Source organism: Oryzias latipes, chromosome 2, assembly GCF_053564925.1.
Source record: "Oryzias latipes strain Hd-rR chromosome 2, Olatipes_Hd-rR_3.1".
Lineage (NCBI taxonomy): Eukaryota > Metazoa > Chordata > Actinopteri > Beloniformes > Adrianichthyidae > Oryzias > Oryzias latipes.
The window spans coordinates 9,514,705-9,536,282 of record NC_136238.1 but is presented as its reverse complement, the minus strand read 5'-3'; the positions used below and the strand labels follow the sequence as shown (position 1 = coordinate 9,536,282).

At 40.8% G+C, this 21,578-nt stretch overlaps 1 protein-coding gene across 2 annotated transcripts; it reads right to left on the bottom strand.

Annotated features, from left to right (window-relative positions):
• Window positions 1-453: 453 nt before the first annotated feature.
• Window positions 454-20,376, bottom strand: slitrk6 (SLIT and NTRK-like family, member 6). 2 transcript variants are annotated; one of them, XM_004066586.5, is made up of 2 exons: window positions 19,912-20,376; window positions 454-4,148 (listed from the first exon to the last, which is right to left on the bottom strand). In XM_004066586.5, the coding sequence occupies exon 2, from the start codon at window positions 4,131-4,133 to the stop codon at window positions 1,602-1,604; it is 2,532 nt and encodes an 843-aa protein (XP_004066634.1). In that variant the 5' UTR covers window positions 4,134-4,148; window positions 19,912-20,376; the 3' UTR covers window positions 454-1,601. The 2 variants fall into 2 exon arrangements, with proteins under 2 accessions (XP_004066634.1, XP_020564521.1); XM_020708862.3 differs by lacking the exon at window positions 19,912-20,376 and adding an exon at window positions 9,503-9,680.
• Window positions 20,377-21,578: the final 1,202 nt, after the last annotated feature.

Here is a 21,578-nt window from a genome sequence, read left to right as displayed (position 1 = left end):
ATAAACCATGTGCGTGCATACAAATTAATAAACATTTACTTCTGAATGTTGCCTGAATTCATTTGGACACGGCGCCGCGTGCTAGATCACTCTAAACTGGGAGGTCACGGGTGTTGTCGCATGGGGAATCCAATTAGAAAAAGGAGAATTATTGCTGGTCAGGGGATTGTAGAAGACGAGAATCGCCCAAAAAACAGAAATCCTGAAGCCAGTTTTGTGATGCAGGGGCAAGTCTGCAACACTGATGGGAGCAGCAGGAAGCCAACCAAAAGCCGTTTGGACACGAACATCCATGCAAATACACATCTGCACTGTGGAGGGCTGATAACACAGAGAAAATGCTATTTTCTGTCCAGGTGCCTACTGAGTTAATTAGTGCAGCGATGGCGCACCGCTAAGAGGCGGGCGGCACAGCCAAATGCTTCTTCTGTTTGTGGAAATGACGGTCCCCCGTTTCACTTATATTGCAATTCTTTATTTCCTGTTTCAGTTACAGCTTCTGTTTATATTCTGTACAGCACTGAAGGCACACAAAACCCAAAGAGAGAACAGAACATAAGTATATACAAAATATACAGAATAAATAACCTAGTTGAGTAGAAAAGCTACAGAGTGTGTGCTTACATGGACTTCAAGGGTATGAACGAGTAGAAATCCCCAACAATACGACATGTCAATCACCAGCTGTCCACCTCTTTCTCTGAATCGGACGTCAAATAATGGTCTGTCGCGTTAACAGAAAGCATAAGTGGCTCGTTTCTTCTGGCAAAAATAAGTTTCAGCAGGATTCTTTTGATTGTCATGCACCATCTTATGGCATTTGATTAGTGCTAGGCCTTTTGACAAGACTCTCCTGGTATATGTGTGCATATACCAGGAGATTATATATATATTTATATATAATCTACTGAACTCCCAAGTGCTTTTTCATCTGACTGACACTGCTTTCTGTGAACACACTACCAGCTGATAAAAAAAAATAAGTTTCTCTCGCTGCGGCTCGTTCTGGATCCATCCTCACACCGGAGGACAGAAGTGGAACCGCACTCCTATCACACTCCCCCCAACGTTCGCTTGGCAATTTGCTGACTCTACGGCACTATGAGCATTCATTCTGGTTCTAGCATGAAAGCTGCCTTAGGTTGACGGAGGGTGTAATCGGGTCATGGCCGGAATCAGGATAGACCGATTAAGCAGAAATTCTGGGTCAAGCAGTGATTGAAATTCGCTCACTTGGTTCCAAAACATCTGCTTCGTCCTGCAGGCGGGAGGTGGAGGAGAGAAGTCGCCATGTGGATCAATTCATTTGGCTGCTGGATGTTTAATCACATGTAAAAAGCTGATTGAGTGGATTTCACAGTGGGCTTTGACCCGGGCCTGCTTGACAGTCTCTTCTGTAAAACATAACGCCCTTCCAGCAACTACACGGTGTGGCTGTCGGCACGTTCGACCCAACAAAAGAGCAAACCAGTTACATTCTGTGCTACAGTTAAAGAGATGTGCCAATACTATATTTGTATTTATATATTTCACACTGTGGGAATCCCAAGAGGGAATCAGGAGAAGGCACTTGGTTCAAACAGGTTTGTTGCTGCTTCAGTTCAGTTAAACGCAGTCTGATGCTCCAGAACTTCTAAGTAGTCTGGTTCGGTGTGCAGGTTGGCCTTCAGTTCAAAGTACTCATTTTTCATTTGCTCCAGCATGACCTTGCGTGGTCTTGTGTACATTATGGCCTCCATTAGCTTCAGCTCCTCCTGGTGCCCCGGGCCCTGCAGGTCCATGGCGGGCTGGAGCTGGGACATGTTTTTCCTGAAGTATTCGGTAATTCCAAGCTGCTGGAGCTCCTTCTCCCCCCTGTCCAGAATGTTCCTGTACAAGGAGTTGGGATTTCCAAGAGTCATAAACTCCGCCTGGCACTCTCCGCCCATTGGCCTGAACTTGGGGCAGGGGTTTCCCGTCAGGGGGGACGTGTTCTCCCTCTCCATGATGCTTCTGCAGACGTGATGCTTGGGGCCGGATTCATCGTAATCCAAAGTGTCGTGCTCCTTGTGTTGGGAGCAATACGTGGGGTTGCGGCAGATCTGCACAATAGGACTGTGCGATCTGTCTTCATACAGAGTGGCCGACCCGGTTCTCTGCGTCAGGGTGTGGTGAGTGGTTTTCTGTCCATACATGCTGTAATGCAAATGGATGGGGGAACTGCTGGTGGTGTTGGGGTTAGGCTGCTCCTCTGCTGCCTTTTTCTTCGCCCTGCGCCGCCGTCTGTGCACCATAAACACCACCAGCCCGGCTGAGCAGAATATAATCATGAGGACGAAGATGAGAAGGCTTAAGATGAGCACAGAAAGTGGGATGGTGTCTGTTAGGGAAATGAACAACCCGCTGCTCCCGTCAGGCCCCAAAGTGGCTGTTACACTCTCCTCACCGCTGGGAGGCACCGGGTGGTAGGTCCCTAACCCGGGACAAAGCGCCTCGTGATGAAGACTTCTAAGCTCGCTCTCCATCACTTTCTTTGGAGTGTGACACAAAATTGAGCCCACCACTGTGTCTTTCCGCAGCTTCTCCACCCATTGTTTAAGGCTGAGCAAGTCGCAGCTGCAGTCCCAGGGGTTGTCCTCTAAATAAATCTGCTCCAGTGAGTCGAGTTGATCGAGCACGTTGCTCACTGGCAGATGCATGAGCAGGTTTTTTCTCAGGTTTAATTTGGCAAGGGGCACGTTGCGAAAAATCTGCGCTGGAAGAGAACTGAGCTGGTTATTATTTAAAGACAAAAGTTTCAGGTTTGGCAGGGGATTAAAAGTGCCAGGAGCAATCTCTTTGATCAGGTTGTATTCCAGATAAAGATTTTCGAGGTTGTGGAGTCCCACAAACATTGTGGAGAACAGCTTTTCTAGTTTATTTCCATTCAAAAACAGCTTTTTCAAGCTGCTCAAACTAAGAAAAGTCTCGTTATCGATGTAATCAATTCTGTTGTTGGATAAGTTGAGGGTCTCCAAACTGTCGTACGTAACGAAATCGTATTTCAAAAGTTTTTGGATCATATTTCCTGTCAAGATCAGTTTGGTAGGACTACGCTGAGTAATTCCAATGTCTGAGACCTTTTGGATCCCTCCATCCTGACAGTGCATCAAAAAGCCGGACACAGGGTGATTGTGGCAGGAACAGTGACTTGCGCAGGGACTACCTGGAGGGTGGGATGGTGTTGGGACCCTAGCATCATCTTTGGCATTGTTCAGTTTGGGGATCTGAAACGCTTTGGATGAAGGAGTAACAACCATATCCAATGACTTTGACGGCTCCTCCAGGTTGATATCCGCGTGGGACGGACACAAAACGTCCCGCTTGACTTTAGCGAGGATGCTCCCTTTCAGGTTTTGCGGTGCGCTGCAAACCACATCCCCGATGGCGGACTGGGATCTCATGTTTTCCATCCAGATTTTCAAATGTAAAATATCACAGTCACAGATCCAGCTATTGTCCTCCAGGAGCAGCTCCATAATCCGGCCAATGTGCTCCAAGAAGCCCACATACGGCAGCGTCTGCAGCTTGTTGCCTCGCAGGTCCAGGTGCGTAAGGGGCACAAAGCGGAAAATGTTGTTAGGTAAAAACTCAATGGAGTTGTCATTGAGGATCAGGACTTTGAGGCGGATCAGTTTGTTGAAGGCCCCCGGTTCAATGACCTGGATAAAGTTTGTGTCAGCCTGAAGAAACTCCAGATTCACCAACCCTTGAAAAGTGTCCTCTTTCAGGGTGACAAGGAAATTGCTGTTTATGTGGAGCTTTTTCAGCGTTCCCAGGGAGCTGAAGACCCCTGGCTCCAGCTCTTGTATGCTATTACCCCCGACATGCAGGGAAAGGGCACCCTTAAGCCCTTCCATTTCCTCAGTCCGAAGCTCAACCAGGTCATTTTTATAAAGGTTCAGGTGGAAGGGGACGCCTGGGGGGATTTTGATTTGGGAGATTTTGCTGATGTTCCTTTGCTCGCAGTTGAGATGAAGGATGCCGTCTTTCACCTCACATGAGCACAGGGAGTCACAAGACTCGCTAATGGAGGATGAAGCCTGTGAGGGATGGATATCTTGGGATCGGGCCGCCGTTAAAAACAAGCTGATGAAAATGATACAGCCCTGCATTGCGGTCTGAGACGTCTGTGGATAGAGAACAGAAGCAGGGGTGGGGGGATGGGGAGAAGTAAAAAAAACCTGTTATTATTCTTTTAGTTGAGACATAAGTCAAAATAAAACATTTACATAGTAAAATTCACAAACTTTAACCAGATGAATGTCCTTGAATGAAAAGTCCTATCCTTTCTGAATTATACAGGTGGAAAGAAAAACACCTTTATCCTGGATAAAGGGGTTTTTGACCTTTTTGCAGTGCAAAATATAATACAATTCCACATCACCTAAACACCTCATTTCCCAAAACCTTTGGTTTGAAAATGTATAAGGGTTGTTTGTTTTTTTTTCCCTGAATGTTATCCCGTGATTGTGTTACAAAGCACGGCATCTACATGGCAGCAAATACTTTTAAAAGGTCGAAAGTGGAGACAAAGACATTTCCACTGACTCACTGCAGGATAATACCACATATAGGGAGACTTATTTGACTTATTTCTCCACCCCTTCCACATGCTGACTCATCTGACTAGAAGACTTTCTCGACGTGACTCACCCAGGGCAAAAATCGCCTCAAACCATGTCAAAGAGGCACCAATTATGCTTATTGCACGCGACTGTAAGAAGTGGAGTACATCAGGCAAAACTCTCCACTGTCCACTGGAACTGCAGCCTATAAGCACGCTTTATTTTTATGATAACAAGGAGAATCGCTGTGAAGTGATTTTAATGATAAGCAGCCTCAGCACCACATCCAAATCCATTCCAGTAAGTTGACTAAAATCACAGAGGATGAAAGGATAGATCCCTCGGAGGGAGCTGGTGAAGAAGCGCACGCATCTTTTTCAGAGATGATCCAGATATTCACTGTTCACTAACAGAATTCTTCAAAGAGCAACCATGAGGGAAGATGACAGCTCTTCTTGTTAATGAATCTGATTAGCATCTGGGAGGCTTCACTCCAGCAAGACTAGGCCAGTTTGGTTCAGCTGAGTCTGTCAGAGAAGGAATTCTCTCGGTCCTGGTGTGTCTGACACAATGCTGATGAACATGGGCTGATGATGGGCTTCATTCATGTTGAAAGTATTCGAGGACGGCACTTCTTCATTACTTGGAGCAGTGTTGTATATTGACTCCAAAATGTGGCCTAAAGGCTGAGTCGATTTCCAGCATCTCTAATCCCCATATTTTTAAAGTCTGCAGCCTGATCTTTCCCCGTAGATCTGCCTATTCCTTTCATTTACACCTTTACGTAATGCCTCATTACATTCCTGTGATGTCGAGCCGAACGGCATTATTGAACAAAACTAAGCCGTGTCTATGAGGTCTACAAGCCTACACTCCAAGGTCACCTAGAGCCTCCCGGCACCAACGCTCCAACTCAATAAATGTTGATTATTTAGCTACAGAACACTATCTACAGAAAAAAGCGTTCCCTGGCCTCCTCTTCCTCCTTCATTCTTGTTCCAGGATTACCACATCAGACAAAGCACAGCTCGGTAATTAGTAGTGTATTTTGAACTTCAGGAGCACAATGAGTAAAACACCTACGTGTGGAATTTCTCAAAACAGATCTTCTTTCTCCAGATGGTGTGTGGAGAAGAAAAAAATCCCAACACAGCAGCTTCCAATGTGTAGGTCAACAGAGTTCAAAAAGCAGTATTAAAACAACAGTTCAAACGATAATAAAGAAAATAAAGTATATACTTCCCACAAAGGAGAATTTTTTTTTTTTTTTTGTCCAGACAGAATTATGACACCAAGTCAGTCATATCGGAAGAGAACTGTGAATGAAAAGGCCTGCAGCACGATTTGCAAGATTTGCACTGCTTCTACCTTTTGCACAATGCCTCTTTCAATATTAGCTACATGCGCTAGTATGGGGTAGCGACAATCCAGTGTGAACACCATATGCTTTAAGTGCATTCAAGAACAAGTGGTTAGTACGTTCTTGAATGTAAGAATACGCCATTTACTATTTTATTTGCATTGGAGTACGACACCAAGAGTTCCTAATCCCCTAATTTCATAATGGAAACATGGGCTGTACCTTATGTAACATATAGGAAACCTGGTTATTCAAGAAAGCTTGTTGTAACCTGGTTTACATACCAGTTGCAGATTAAGGGCGTTATAAAAAAAATGGAGATTGGGCTCAAATCAAAAGAGACCAACGTGGTCCCTAAGAAGGATCTTCAACTGTCCTTGTTTGTAGTTGAAACTAATTAATCAGATTTGTCAAACCTGGGAGATTACTGCTGTTTATACACATTTTATTGTGTATCTACAACTGTCTCTTCCTAGAATCTGATGGTAACACCTGAAGCTCTGCCCTTAACCCAAAGACAATATGAAACAGAAAACAAACTATTAACACAGTATATTATGGTAACAGGTACATTTTGCTAAAGAAATATGCAGCTCCAAGCGTTCTGTCCTCCATATTTCAGACAGACTCTGCTAACTGATTCATTTTTCAGGCGGTCAACTTTGCGTGGAACTCAGAGTGACGGGCACAGGACATAAAACTCTTGTGATGCCAGTCTGCCTTTGCTCTATTGTGTGGGAATTCAGATGCATGTAACTTTCTGTTTAGACAATTTAATTAGATATCTAGTAGAATCCAATGAGATCTCTTATCATGCATGCAAGGCTGACATCAGAAGCCACACAAACCCTGAGGAGGGTAAGACAGTAAAGTCTTGAAAATCAGATACAGACTACTTATCACACATGGGGACCGTCTGCAGACACTGTAACATGGGCGATGGGCACCGCCCTCTTACCAGGCCACAAATGGCATGTTCACACTTTATTTCATCCAACTTTAAGAGGCATTGTTGCCGCACAGCAAGGTGCTTGGTGACACCACGGGACTCCTATCACGAGTGTAGTGCCTCTTCATGGGTATAATATCATGTCACAGTGACACAAGTCACTGCAAGTCAGTAAACAGACATTTTTAATGCGTCTCATTTAGTTGTAGAACACAAATAAATAAACAAATGCAAAGTTCATACAAATGCTTCTTGAATAAGATGGTCAAGTATTTCTTAACAAACTGTATTATTGACGGAGTTTGAGTGGGCTGGTGAACATTTATAATGGAAGTTAAGTTCGTGACCCTGACTCCAGGATGGTGCAGCAGCCTTGACAACTAGCATCTTTACAAGCACTTTATCATACTTTTTTCTCAATTCCACCTTATTATCAGTCTTCGTCTTCAGCTCACTACCAAGTGGATAAATTATGTTTGAAACATTAGATAAATGGTCACGACTTGTTTTTTTGTGGTGTAATTGAGAGCCTCTGCTGCACACGTTTCTGCTGAAAAAGTCACAGGACGCTACTTATTTTGCTGCTTCTGACAACTTCCCTCCCTTTCTGATTTATTTATTTTCAATAAGACATGGACTTTCAGGCCGTTTGATATACTGCAAGACGGAACCATTGGCTACACATCTGCAAAGCAAGAGTGCACAGTTCCACAGCGAGCAACACATACGCCCTTGCTTTCCATTGATTTTGCACGCTTCACGGCGGTCAGAGCCCTGCAGTACAGCATGTTTTTCTCATCCCAACATTTGTCATAGTTTAGCTGTGAATTGACACACTCATGGTGTAGGTACAGTGTACGACAACAACATGAAAATGGATTTGAACCGAACGTGCTCGCTACCAGTCGACAGTTTAGTGTATTCTTTTTAGAGAAAGAACACAGGAGTCGTGTTTTGTGCTCATCAATGTCAGTGGAAGTAATGTATGCTGTAGCCACTAAAAACCCATAAAGCAGAAGCATAATTCCTCTTTTTGTAGCTCATGTACCAAGGACTTGTTATCCACTGCAGGACTTGACACCTACAGCCTTTTGTCCAACTAAATTAAGTACATTTTTAGCATAAAATTTATCATGGATATAGCAGACCATTTTAGTTTCTTGACTTAATTTTAAAAGCTTCTTATACAACTAAGAATCTTCTGACCGTCGTACTTGCTATTGCTGGGCTGTTTGCGGTCATGGTGATCAATCTCTCATTAGAAAGATGAACTATAAAGAGTAATTTATCTAAGCTCCCTTACCTGACTGCAGATGCCATGTTGAAACATGTTTTAAGGGTTACATTCTCAGTGTAAAATTGTGTTAAAAATAAATAAATAAAATTACCCATATCTCAAGAGTCTATCAAAATGTATATTTAAAATTGATATTAAAAAACATGTTGGATAACATTTTTTTAGACAGAGCAAAGCTAAATTTGGCAAAAGCAAGTTTGTTATTGTTTTAAGCAGTCCACTACTAAGAATGTAGAAAAGGATTACACCACAGAAGAAGTAGAGCGATGATTGAGCAAAAACTTTAACAAAGTAAGACTAACATTTGGCTTTTCTTGTTCAGAATAACCTTTTTTGTGAAACAACACGCGTTGTTTAAAGTCTTCTGATACTCTGAGGCTTTTACATGCAATGTTTGCCAAAAATCTCAAAGGTATCATTCAAACAAAAAACAATAGTGAATAAAAGCAACACCTGGCGGCCAACCGAGGCCACGGCAAGCTTTTAGGTACTGAAACGGCTTTAATAATCCCATGCCTAAACAGTTCAGAAAGACAAGAGGGGTCATAATCTGGAACATACATCTTATGAAACTGAGACTGTTTTTGTTTTTTTTGAAGACCTAGAATCAAGTCAGATATTCATCCTTCTAAAATGATCCATTACAAATCATCAATAGATTTGTCCGAAACCAAATGACTGTTAGTAGCAGCCCCATCCACTAAAGCAGGGGCTATAAGCCTTTTGCTGCTCATCGTTCTCCCCGTACTCTGCCATGCGGAAAAAGATCCCGTTGGCTGTGATGAAGGCAGCGAGGCTTTTGCTGCATGTTTCGCAGGAAGCTACATGGCTTGCATCTTAAGAAACACCTTCAGTGGCTTGTTTAAAAAAAAGTCAGCTGGAAGCTTTCTTGGGTCTCATAAGTCATGCTGATCACTTAACAAGATGTTGGTGGTAACACACAAGCACGATAAAGGATAGAAAATTACATCTATATGACAACAAACCGTTCATCTGACCCTCTGCTATTTCTATTTTATTAGAGTCCTAGCTCATTGTTCTCTTCTGGCAGTTTCTGATAGAGAACATATTCATGATAGAACTAATAATAGAAGCACAAGAGCTGCATGAGGATGGAAGGCGGGGGCTTACCTCCCCTGGCAAGTGTGATTTAGCAGGCTTGCATTTTAAATGGTCTGTTTAACTAATATGCAGTAATTAGTTCTACAGAAATGAGCAGACAGAGTACACCAGTGTGAAGTGGCATCAAGGTTGTGCGTTTTGTACAAAGACCCATTTGCAGCTAACATGTGTATATTTCGGCCACCTACTTCTCTTGTCCCTTTAAACGACGACACTTTCCGTGCTGGAGTGAGTCACCAGGAGGACTGGCAGATTGGAGGTAGATTTGCTCAGAAAACACAGATGCAGACGGTCAAACGGATAACAAGCAAAGCAAACATGCATAGAAGTATAATCAGCTTCAGTCTACCTTCGGCGTGGTGCAGAATGTGATTATTAGTCAAAATGACCTTCGAAAACTGAACTTTTTATGGCTATCTGGCTCAGTTTTTAAATAACCATTCACTTTTTGGCCACAAAAATCATGCGTTTTTGATTTTTCTTTGGTCTTCTTCAAAACACTGACTGATGTACACTTAAGTTACGTCCTGTTTAATACATTTGGTAACTTGGAAGTTGAGCCTGTTTTGATCTCTTGAGGAGCAACTGTGTGAGGCTGTGGAGGATACAATGCAGTCCTTCAGAATAAAAGACAGACTAATCATTGATGATCGATCTCCCTGTTGCAAAGCAAAAGACGTTAAATGCTTCACATCTGGATGTCATTTACAGTCTTCATGTCTACAATGAAACTGATATAAACGAGTACAAGTATAAAGCCAAAGAAGGATAAATTTCTATAAAATGACCTGACAAATATACCAGAAACAACCCAAAAGCAGGATATGGTGAACCAGCAGGTAGATAGACATTTACCTGATTTTAGTTCATCTAAAATGGGAAAACGTTGACTGGACCCTATCCTGCAATACACTTTAAACACTTTTTCAACCCTTGTGCTATCTTAGATGACCCCACCCTTACATTGACATGTTTTCCCTACCATGACAAAGGTGGATAAAGGTGGAAAGATTTCATGTAATCCATGGACACCAGTGAAAATCCCAAATCATTGAAGAAAAATGGTTCAGAGCACTGTCTAGTGGGTCTAGATGACCCAACTCCCAATTTTAAAGCACCTAGGAGAGCACAAGGATTAAAGTACCGTAATGTAAACGATCTGTGAAAGTGAATTGCACTTTAAAACTCTGTGGGGTTGTTTTTAATGGACAAACTATTTTTGTATTCTATCATTTAGAGTTGTGCCGATGGACGATACCTTCGTCCATCGTGATGGGTGACTGACATCCCGATGGAGAGACACCATCGTGATGCCACGCCCCCGCCACGTTGCGCGTCGACACCATAAGCCCCGGTTACATGTGCAAAATATCTTGATGGGATCAATGGTCGGATTAGAATTCAACAGTGTACATGGGCCCAGAAAAATGTTTTCAGAATATAACAAACGTTCACTAAGGTCACACCTTCGGTCGGAATAAATCATGGGCACATGCGCAGTAGGGTTTGAAAAACCGGAAGCGGATATAAGTTCCGCCGAGCAGCTATTTTTTTTTCAAACTTTATTGAATGTAACAATTCAATACAAAACAATGTTAAACAGCGCCGAGCGGCTATATACATTGACATGTCAGCTCGGTAATATACGAGACGATCTTCTAAACGTGCTTTAATAATGTTACGGTTATTATGAAACACCTGTTCGCTCATCATTTGAATTTTAATCCGTGTGGTCAGTGCTTTTTCTGAACAGAGCCGGAAAGAAGCCAGGATGAGCAGTATGCTAACAACATTAGCTTTGGGTGGTGCTGTAATCTGCATCCTGGCTGCACGTAAAAATGTGGGAATAACATCAGCCTTTATTTAGTCGGGACACGACTGGAAACACAAATCCACATGATTGTTTGAACGGTTTCTATGGACTGAGCGACATTTCTGCTTTGAAGCTCAAACCGCTGTGTGTGCTGACGATCCGAGCTGTACTCAGACACACACTTTTAGACCCGGTTCTGAGTTCGGTAGTTCGTACCTAGAGCTGCGGGATGGATCGCAGTCTTAAATCTCCCACACATAGCGCTCATGTAACAAAGCATCCCCCCCCCCCTTCCCATCAAACACAAAGCTGTAAGTGCGAGCTCTGCCGGTCCACTTCACTAGTTAAGTGCAGGAGCGGACCACTTCTTTTCTATTTTGTTTGTTACTCTTTTTGTTAAAGTCACTTCCCTCAGTTTATATTGGATCATCGGGGATGAGTCATTAGTTGGGAAATAAAGTAATAAAATAAAATAACGAATAGCAATTATGAGAATGAAAAATTTAAAAATCCCCCCCCCCCCCCCCCCCCCGAACGATATCATCGTCCATCCCGATGGTTGACAGCAAACATCGTCAACGGCCAATTTAGGGGACATCGTCCAACCCTACTATCATTTCAAACTCTTTCTTGTCTTTATATTAGGGCTGGGCGATAAAATGCTAATTAAATATATCGGAATATAACTTTTTCTCAATAGATCAGAGTCTACCACAATAGACTATTATTTTTGAAGGCTCCGAAATTAACACTCGCCAGTTGCGAGCATTTTATCCTTTTTGGCGAGTAAGGGTTAGATGCCACATGGCGATGTTTGCACAAACTTAGTCTTGTTTATTTGCCCTCATTTTGGTAAATTTCATTTTTCCTGTCCTGTACCCGTCTGTACGCGAGATAAAGAAACGCACACAAGATGATGCTTATGATGCTATGATAACAAGCTTTTCCGTCTGTCACCTAATTGTAAAGACGGGCCGGTAAAAGTTGGACAGTATTTTCACGCGGTGGATAAATAAAACAAGATTGATTCACAGGACATTCATAAAAACTGTATTTCATAAATATAATAACAGAATTGAATTTACTGTTTTTGCAGTGTCTTTGTAGCCTTACAGAGCTGGTGTTACACCGAAAACGGTGACCTGTCAGATATTGTGCTGAATATGCTAAAATGAGATATTGTGCTCCTACCTCTTTCTCTCTTCAGAGACCCTTAATGTTAATGGTGTGTAATAACAATAATTCAAAACATTATACTGTTTTCAGGCCGTTTTTGTTATGATTTAATATAAAATGTAATCACCTGGAGGCAAAATTAAATCTGTTCTTGTTTTCTTAGCATGCTTGAATTTGGGTTTACAGTTGGATGAAAATCAAGACATGTTCATACATTTTCTTCAAAGTAGGTAGGAGGTAGGAGAAGGTAGGAGATACATCTGTGTAAAATAGTGTTGTAATTTGGCTAGTAAAAAATATGTTTGTAAAAATCTACCAGCCAACTTGGCATGAAGGGTTAAATGAACTGTTCAATGTGCTATTTTTGTCGTTACATTCAACGATTAATTAATGCTTAATCTGTTGATCTCCAACAAATTGCTATAGTCTGACTAAAGGTTGAAGGTGTCATTCAGTCCCCTTGATGGTGTACAAAAAAACAGGAGCAACAGCACGATGTTGAAAAAGGCTCCACTGACAACAGCAATCATTGTACTCAGAGCGGTCCCACCAACTGGGACAAAAATGCCCCAGGAATGACAGTTTGCATTATGGCCCGAGTAACACGCTCTAGTTCTATTCTTTTGAGTGGAAAAATATTAATGTTGGGCCACTTTTCATTGCACTAAATCTATTGAAACTAAAGTAAGGAGTAGTTATGTTTGTATCTATCAAAACATATACAGTCTATAGAGTTTAAACTGTAGTGGATGAACCTTTTTGACTTTTAGCAAAATTATTTAGCCATTTTAAAGTATTTAACTCAATTGGCTCAAATTTTTCAATACTTCAACTTAAGAGTAGGTCAAGCTGGTTTAATTTAAACACTTAAGGTGGACGATATAGTGTGCGTTCAATAGGCTTTGTATCATGTTCACTTAGAGGCAGCTTTAATAGAACCACGGCTCTTGGTTTAAGAGTTTATGTCAGATAATAGTTATATTTTATGGATTCTAAAAAGAACTATACTTGTTTCAGACAAACTCTACTTATTAGACAAATTACAACAGATAGTGGTAGGAATATAAGGAAACTGATAAATTAGGACTATTTTTGGCATTTGTTTTTATTTTCCACTGACTTCATACCATCAAAAGCTTGTCAAAACTTTATCAACTGAATCACTTAGTTTCCAAGCCTTTGGATTTCAGTAATCCTACCTTATTTCCTGTTGTGGAAACATCGGAGGTCAAAATATTCACAAAAGTCACGCACTTTCTATTCTGATTCAGTGCTGCTCTGCCCTCTGACTGTTTATTCACTAGACACTTCCATAATTCATTTCTGTGTCATACTGGGATCAGCTTAAGTAGGTTTGTGATGCAGAGGGGGTAGACCTGAAACTCCACCCGGGTGACGCTCCAAGCACACTGATTGAAACCTGTGAGAGTTCAGTCCATGTCAAACTCAGAAGATGTTTCCCTAATCTGATGCAACAGAAGTTTAAAGTCCATCTGGACATTAAGGAGTTTTTTTTTTTTTGCTTCTCTATTTTCTTTGGTTCGCTCTTGTTTTTTTATTTTTTTTAGAAACAGCAGCTTTTACTAGGATTCTTTAAAGCCTTTTCTAGAGTTTTCAAGGTTTTGGGTAAAAAAAGAAAAGAAAAACACCAACAGACTTCCAAAAGCTAGAGAGGGCAAACCAACAATATTAAAGGATCATAGAACCCTTTTTAATTTATAAAATGAGAATTGACCAAGAAGTTTTATTGACTTGGTGATTGAAGGGTAGACTGAGAGACCTAAAAGGCCAGGACAATTCTTTCCTAGCACACAGTAAACCCAGCTACTTCAAAGAAAATAGTTTTCTCCTTGTTAATGTTTTATTAGCCCAGGTACTATGGCTGTTTTTAATTGAAAGCCTGATGACCTGACAGCTACAGAGGCGCAAAGTGACCTGCATCTTCTGCCTGAGACCTTTCAAGACCAATTAGGTTGGAATACTGCAGGGGCAATTAAAGAAGCCCGATGGTTTCGAGCTTCAGTTAAAACCCATTATTGGACGTGAAGCTTCAAAGACAAGTGCCACCGGCGTAGACCGTAACATCACCCATAAGTCCCTGTTTGCTGTTGACACAGATGACCAGAATTGGAATGCCTCAAGATTATCAAACGCTGCGGCACGTGTGGTAATCACACGTGATGTTGCTGCAAGAAAAAGGAGTTGGGAAGCAAACAAAGGCAGTGTGGGGTTTGGCAACTTGTCCAGCAGCTATGTAATGTAATCTTGTCTAACAAAAATGTTGACCAATTAGCATAGCTAGGTAACCACTACTGACAACATAAAGATTTATTTGTGAAGCTGTGGGAAAAGCCCCAACACTAATATAAAAAAAAAACAAAGTTAATCCAGTAATTACAAAGACATTATCGTGTTGCTAAGTAGGCAGAAGTATTAAAAAACATTAACATTGCCATGTTGATTGACTGGAACTAGCATAACCTACAGCTGAGCTCTGCAGGAACTTTCTCTTAGTTATCTTTGTAGTCCTGCTGTGTTGCTTTTTCCGTCTGTTTGCTCTGGTGCTGCTGTATCATCATTTTTCAGGAAACCATACCAAGCTCAGTTGATTAGGGGAACGTTTAAAATCAAAGCCCAGTCTAACTGCTGTTATTTCATTGTTTTATACGTTTGCAATCATGACTGAAATGTTCTGAGGAAAAAAAGCAGTATGTGATTATGTGGCTTTATACCAAGGTTAGCTGATGTGAGAGGACTGCACATCAACACTCCGATGTGAAGGATTTCAAACTGACGTGTAGTTTTCCTACATTCTGAACACCATTTATTTGAACAGAATACTGTCAAAAACATCACATCTGGAGTACTGCCTCTGCATCCCCCACCTAAAATAAAGTAGTGGGAAAAAAATGATATTGGAAATTTGAAATAAAATTCTGCCCATATTTCCTCAACCACCAATTTATTAAATCTATTCAAGTTTGACCAAAACGTTTAGAATAACGAAGCATTTCCAATGCACAACCATTCAATTAAATACAAATTATTGTACCAAAAATAACAGAAACATGTATTTTTCCTATAAATTCTTATAAGAAAATGCTTTAAAAGAAAACAAATTAGTGTTTGATTTATCGCTGCAAAATTTTGTTGGTAAAAAAATTTTTTATTTACCCATTTCATCATCTATCCTGGTTCTTGAGCAAATATTTGGATTTCTGATCTTTTAAATACTAGCTATTAACTAAAGAAATACTTCATTTTGTTTATATTAGAGACGATTCTTCATTCTGAATGCTGTTTTTTCCACGTTTATACAAATCATCCCTAACCAAACCCCTTTGTCAGTGACATTCTTTCAGAGTAACACAGAGAAAACAATAAAATATATATTAAATACCCCCTGATAATTGTGCCCCTTGATATGTAAATTGTGTGCCAGATGATCTACGTCTTCAGGCCTGATATGGTCCACACTTACTGCACTTTGCTTCAAGCTGAGCAGTTTAAACAACATTCTTTACAGCCTCACACGGTTCAATCCTTTTTACAGTCTACGTCCCCACAGCTATAATAATATGGCGCAGAACAAGTTTCTGCCTGTTGAGTAGCTTCATAAGGTTCAGGAGTGGCTGACACCAGTTAGTGAAATATGACAGAAATTGCTTGCATGACATCCAGTTTAATGGAAGTTTACCGAGTCAAGAAGTGTGAAGGAAAAAGAAAAAAAAAAGTGGTTTCTGTTGATATTTTGCCTTTTTTTATTTTGAAAAAAAGGTGTTTTATGTAGAAATTCAAAATACACATTGATGGTGGAAAAGTAGCAAAGACGACTCGGAACCTGACATGACTGAGTGAATTATCTTTACCTGGTAAATCAGCTTTAGTCATTTTTAAAGCATCGTATCGAGGTTGAGCAAAGTCTCCACATTTGCATCACCAGTGCCCCAAGTGGAAAACAAAGAGGAGCACTGCAAAGACTTTATTGACTTGGCAGACTCCAATAAGAGATGGGCTGGCCTGGAGCTCCACACTGCTATATTCCCCCTGACAGAGAGGTTTATAGCAGGTGCTGCTTTTAGTAAGGGAGGCTGTTTTCTTCTAGGTGTTTGAAACAACACACTACTAGTCAACAGCAGCACAACGGCTGAAACACTAAGCACAAACATGGAAAAGCTACTTTCAATGATACAGTGAACCCTGTCTGACAACTACACAGACAGCATATCACAATAAGATGTCCTTCCAGGTAATTTATTTCCGTTCACTCGGAGAACTATTCTTTCCCAGAACAGAGTTGATTAAAAAAGATAATCTCCAAAGGACAAACTGAACCGACGAGTGTCAGTGACTGCAAACTTTAACCCTTTACCGCTGGAGACCATGACGGCTACACCTAAATAACATGCTCTTTAAAGGATCGTAACTCCTTAACTGTTCTCACAATCAACACAAATCACCTGTTTCTGAAAAGCGGCTTTTCATATCTGCTTTGCACCAAAATGCAAGACATTACGAAAGTAAATTTTTCGGCTTTGCACCGATATGCAACACATTACGAACGTAAAGTTGCACCAATATGCAACACATTATAAACATGACATGTTGCAAAATGCAGCAAAGCCACTTTTTGTAATGGAATCAGAGGGATTTACATCTATTGCGTAAGCACTTTACAACTAGAAAGTCTTGCACTTCACCAAAAGTCTACTTTTTTTCTGCTTCAGGATCTGCTGGAATTACGTTAATTGTGAAAACGGTTGAAGAGTTAGTCATTCAAAGAAGGTCACCAGTGGAGCTAAATTTCCGTAGTAAGAGGGTTAAAAACACCAATGCACAATAAATTATTATATTTTAGGAAAGCGTGTGGATCGTGCAACTCTTCCATAAGCTTATAGCTATTCTGTTATTCTGATGTCCTTTTTTTAAGTTCGTAGCAATAGATTAACGTCCAGACTTGAGTTCGATTTGTCAAAGAAACAGATCTTGCAACAATAAGATCTACAGGAAGTAATGTTTCAAAAGGAGAGTAGTAGACGTAAAATGAGAAAATGCTTACCAAGCAAAAATAAAACAATATCAAAATATTTCCAAAAAAAGGTATATTTCCTCCATAAACAAAGGTGCATAATAAACAAATGATGCCTTGTGATGATCTTAAATAACTTAGGACCCAACCCTCCTTGTTCTCCAGCCATCTCTTCTGTACTTCTGGCTAATGACTTGATGAGGATCGTTGAGTCGAGCAGAAGCTGAATTCACCTTAATCAGCTGATCAGCAGTGAGTAGAAAAGGAAGAAAAAAATAGACAGGGCAGTAGATTTTAAGAGGATGGATGGAACAGCCTTCACTCTATATTAATCCAAATTTAAAGACCCACTCCGATCCTTTTATAATCTATGTTGAAAGTGTTCCCAGTGGTCTATTAACTATGATTATGCCTGTTTTAGCCAAAATCATAAAAACAGTTTCTAAGACATAGTCGTCTCCATTTCCCATCAATTATCTGTTTTTACGCTCTTCTGCTAGCTTACAGCCACTCACAACCCCAACCTTATATTACAGGAGTACAAAAACAAATGGCCAGCAATAATGGATTAATCCACCTGTACAGTTTTGAGCTTGATGCTAGTTTGGACGAAGGAAATGGAGACTTGCATGGATCTAGTCGTCTAGAGCAGAGCAGGGAGCTTGTGTCCCGTCCAGCATATTTTCTACATCTCTAATACATTCTTTTCAAACTGCATTTTTTTTGGTCTGCTCCTAATTCACAACGATTTGAACAAAGCAATAAACCAAAACGCAATTTTAACCTTTTTATTTATGTCCTCCATCATCAGAAAAAGGCCACAGGAACACCTTCAAAACACAATTTTCATTGGAATAGGTCCTTAAGTGTCTCTTCTTACTACTAATAATTATATAGGTTGTAGACTTGAAGGTCTTTGATTATAGGACCAGTTAAATTTGGGTTTGTTTGTTTTTCCAATAGAAATGGGTGGTAAATCTCATAAACCAGAGTTTGACAATGTATATTGATGTGAAAATGATGAGTCGAGTTCCCCATGGGAACAACTAGGACAAACCATAAAATGTGCCTAAATTACCATCAATCTGCCCAAACAACACCAACAGTCATTGTTTGCATTTGGCTAAGACTGATTTGTCACCAGATGCAAATAACATGTGAGATGACAAGTGATGAAGAGATTTGTTGCTTCCAGTGATGAGGACGTTTTATTTCCCCGTGACATTGGGAAAACGGATCAGAACCGGCACTCCTGTCATTGCTTTCATGCTGCGTCTGCATGCATCATCAGCTTTGATTTTTGTGTGCTCTTCCTCTGATCGTCTCTCTGGCTTCCCTGGCACCAATTACTGCGGGACTTGTCCTTTTTCTCCCTCCGTATTAGAAGTGATGTGGCCTGCCCTATGAAGTCAACACCACCACTACACCCACATATCCACAGAGTGCCTGTGGCCCTCCGCTGTAATCCAGGAGAAATAATAATTACGACATCCGCCCACTCGGGAGCCAAGGGATAGTTCAACTCCCTTGCTCCTCGCTCTGTCCCGGAGCTCACACTGAGCTCTAAACCTGCACCTGTCAAGTTAATCATTTCCTCCGGCTTCTTTACATATTGCAAATACAATTTGATGAATTTTCCATCGACGGCAATGGCTTGTTTAGTCGTGAATTATTGCACTGGCTCATTTCATCAAGTAAACACTGTTTTTTTGTTTGTTTTTTAATCAGCAATTTCCTGCTGCTGGGTGATTATTGGTCATTGATGTTGGTCCACAAATAATTATCTTTGGAGCGGAAGTCAAAGGAAGAGCAACATCCCTAATTTAGCTTCATTTGTCCAACTGGACCTCAATCGATACGCCTTTTAAGTGATTTGGTGCAGGACTTCTCAGTCTGTGCTAGTAAGTGATTTATAAATACTCAATTAGGCCATTAATCTGCCATTAATCCGGTGCTTTCTATATTCAATTATCCAATTCATAACCTAACGATAATTAGACGATGCCTGCCTGGTTAACTTGCATTTACCTATAACCTTATCTAATAATTGAAGTGGGTGTGGAGTGAATTCCTGCAGGAGAAAGTGATTAAATTAGCCATAAATGCTACGCATAGCTGATTTAATTCGATGTGGTGTACAGTAAAGCCCACAAGTACACACTCTTTTTCTTATGTTTTTTATTCCTTTGAAAGGTTAACACAGAGGGCAAAGAAATCCTTTCTGATTGGCTGATTTCTTTGAGAAGTCAAACATGAAAGAACACCTGTGTCCGATGACGTTCGTTTAAATATTCATGCGCCACAAGAAGGGACTAGAATTATAAAAGTAAGCTTTTTTTATTTATTTAAAAAAAAAAGTTTAGAAGAAAAGTATTTATAATGTAAAAGGCAAATTGTTATGGAACACAATCATGATATTTAAAATGAATTAAACATCAACTAACGATTCATCTGTTTAAATAAATGTATTCAAAATAACTTTATTTTATTTGTACTGTAAATTAAGTTAGCAACACAGAAATCCTAAAAATAGAAAAGATACACAAAAAAGATATCTCAGCGACCGCTTCGAGACTTACCGGCTAAAACTCAGTAAAAAAAGGGAAATATAGTCCTCATTTTCATCATCAAACGCGGGGACCCGCATCGAGGAGGCGCGGACGGCGCCTCTCCGGTCCAAGAACACAGGCAGACATGATCGGGGGGGAAACTTCTCAGGGGTCTGTCCTTTCCAACCTTCCAGTGTGGCTCTGCGGTCTGATACGGGTCACCGATTACTCCTATTTCTGACAGTCCCGGGATGAGCAGCCTCCAGAGTTCATTTAAATGACGCTAAGGCTCGGGATAATTAACAGAAGTGTAGTTTAAAATAAAATAAATGAAAAACACAAATCCGGCTTTTCCTTTTTCTTCTTTTCTGTCAAGACCTCAGGCACGCTCCGCGTACTTAACCAATGTGCAGTGTGGCGGAGCTGCTGAGTTATTTGCATGCTGTGGAGGTGGACTACGGGGAGGCGAAGCCTTCTCAAGTTAGCTTGAATGCTATACAGCGCATCCGGTTAAGGTATTTCAAAATAAGAGAGCATCAAATGTTTTTTTAAATAAACCGTCTTTTAACATTTTTGATCCCAACAATTTTTTAAATAAGGCATACAATTTTTACTATCAAACTAATTCACACAAATCTGCTCCCCAACAATAGTTTTTATTGACAAAAAAAGAAAAGAAAAAGAAAATTAGTTTTACTTTAAAGCCACAAAGTACTTCCTCTGTCTATTAATACAAGCACACAGCTGGAAAGGCGCTTTGAAAGAGATCCTCCTATTTCTTTTTTTTCTACTGTCAAACCACAAAAGAAAAGAAAAAAACACTTTCACTGATTGGCTATAATTGGTCCACAATACTTCTCTAAAGCTATCTACACATGGGGCATGTGATGTGCATTCAAAACAACCATTCTTGATCACGCTTTTAGAAAACAGTGGACACACTGGACTGTCGCTGTCCGATACATGATACATGATACAAGAATCATGCTCCAGTTATATGAAATATTTAGTGTCATATAATTCTGCCCAGACACAAACCGCAATAATTCATTTCTCCTCTATGATCAATTTCTAATGGCTGGTACTTCTGTGTGTTGAAAAGGGAGCTACCCATATGACGAATCAGAGTCCCTGATTGGTCAAAGTAAAACTGGTTTAACTTTCAGCATGTAAATGGCGTATACTTGTATAGCGCTTTTCTACCTACAAGAACAAAGCGCTTTACAGTCACAGTCCCATTCACGCAGTCACACACACATTCACACACTGGTGGCCGCTCCACTGCCAAACACAGGCGCCCGCCTACCACCAGAGGCAAGGTGGGGTTCAGTGTTTTGCCCATTAGACGATGCCTGCCTGGTTAACTTGCATTTACCTATAACCTTATCTAATAATTGAAGTGGGTGTGCAAGGTGGGAATCGAACCTGCAATCTTATGATCATGGGTCGACCGCCCAACCGCTGCACTACGGCCGCCAAACGTGTTCAATGGCTGCATGTTTTGCCCAAAGACGGACTTCAAAACTTGTGTAGTCACGCGAAGCCATGGTTGTTTTGATTGCAGCAGCCGAAAAAGGCACAGAAGCACGTTTACAAAGACTTTCTATTAGAAGTGGTCGCTCAAATGCGTGTTTCCGAGCCCGGTATGAACGCACCATAGGGATGCATGCTACAGAGCTGTCATAAATACATAGGGC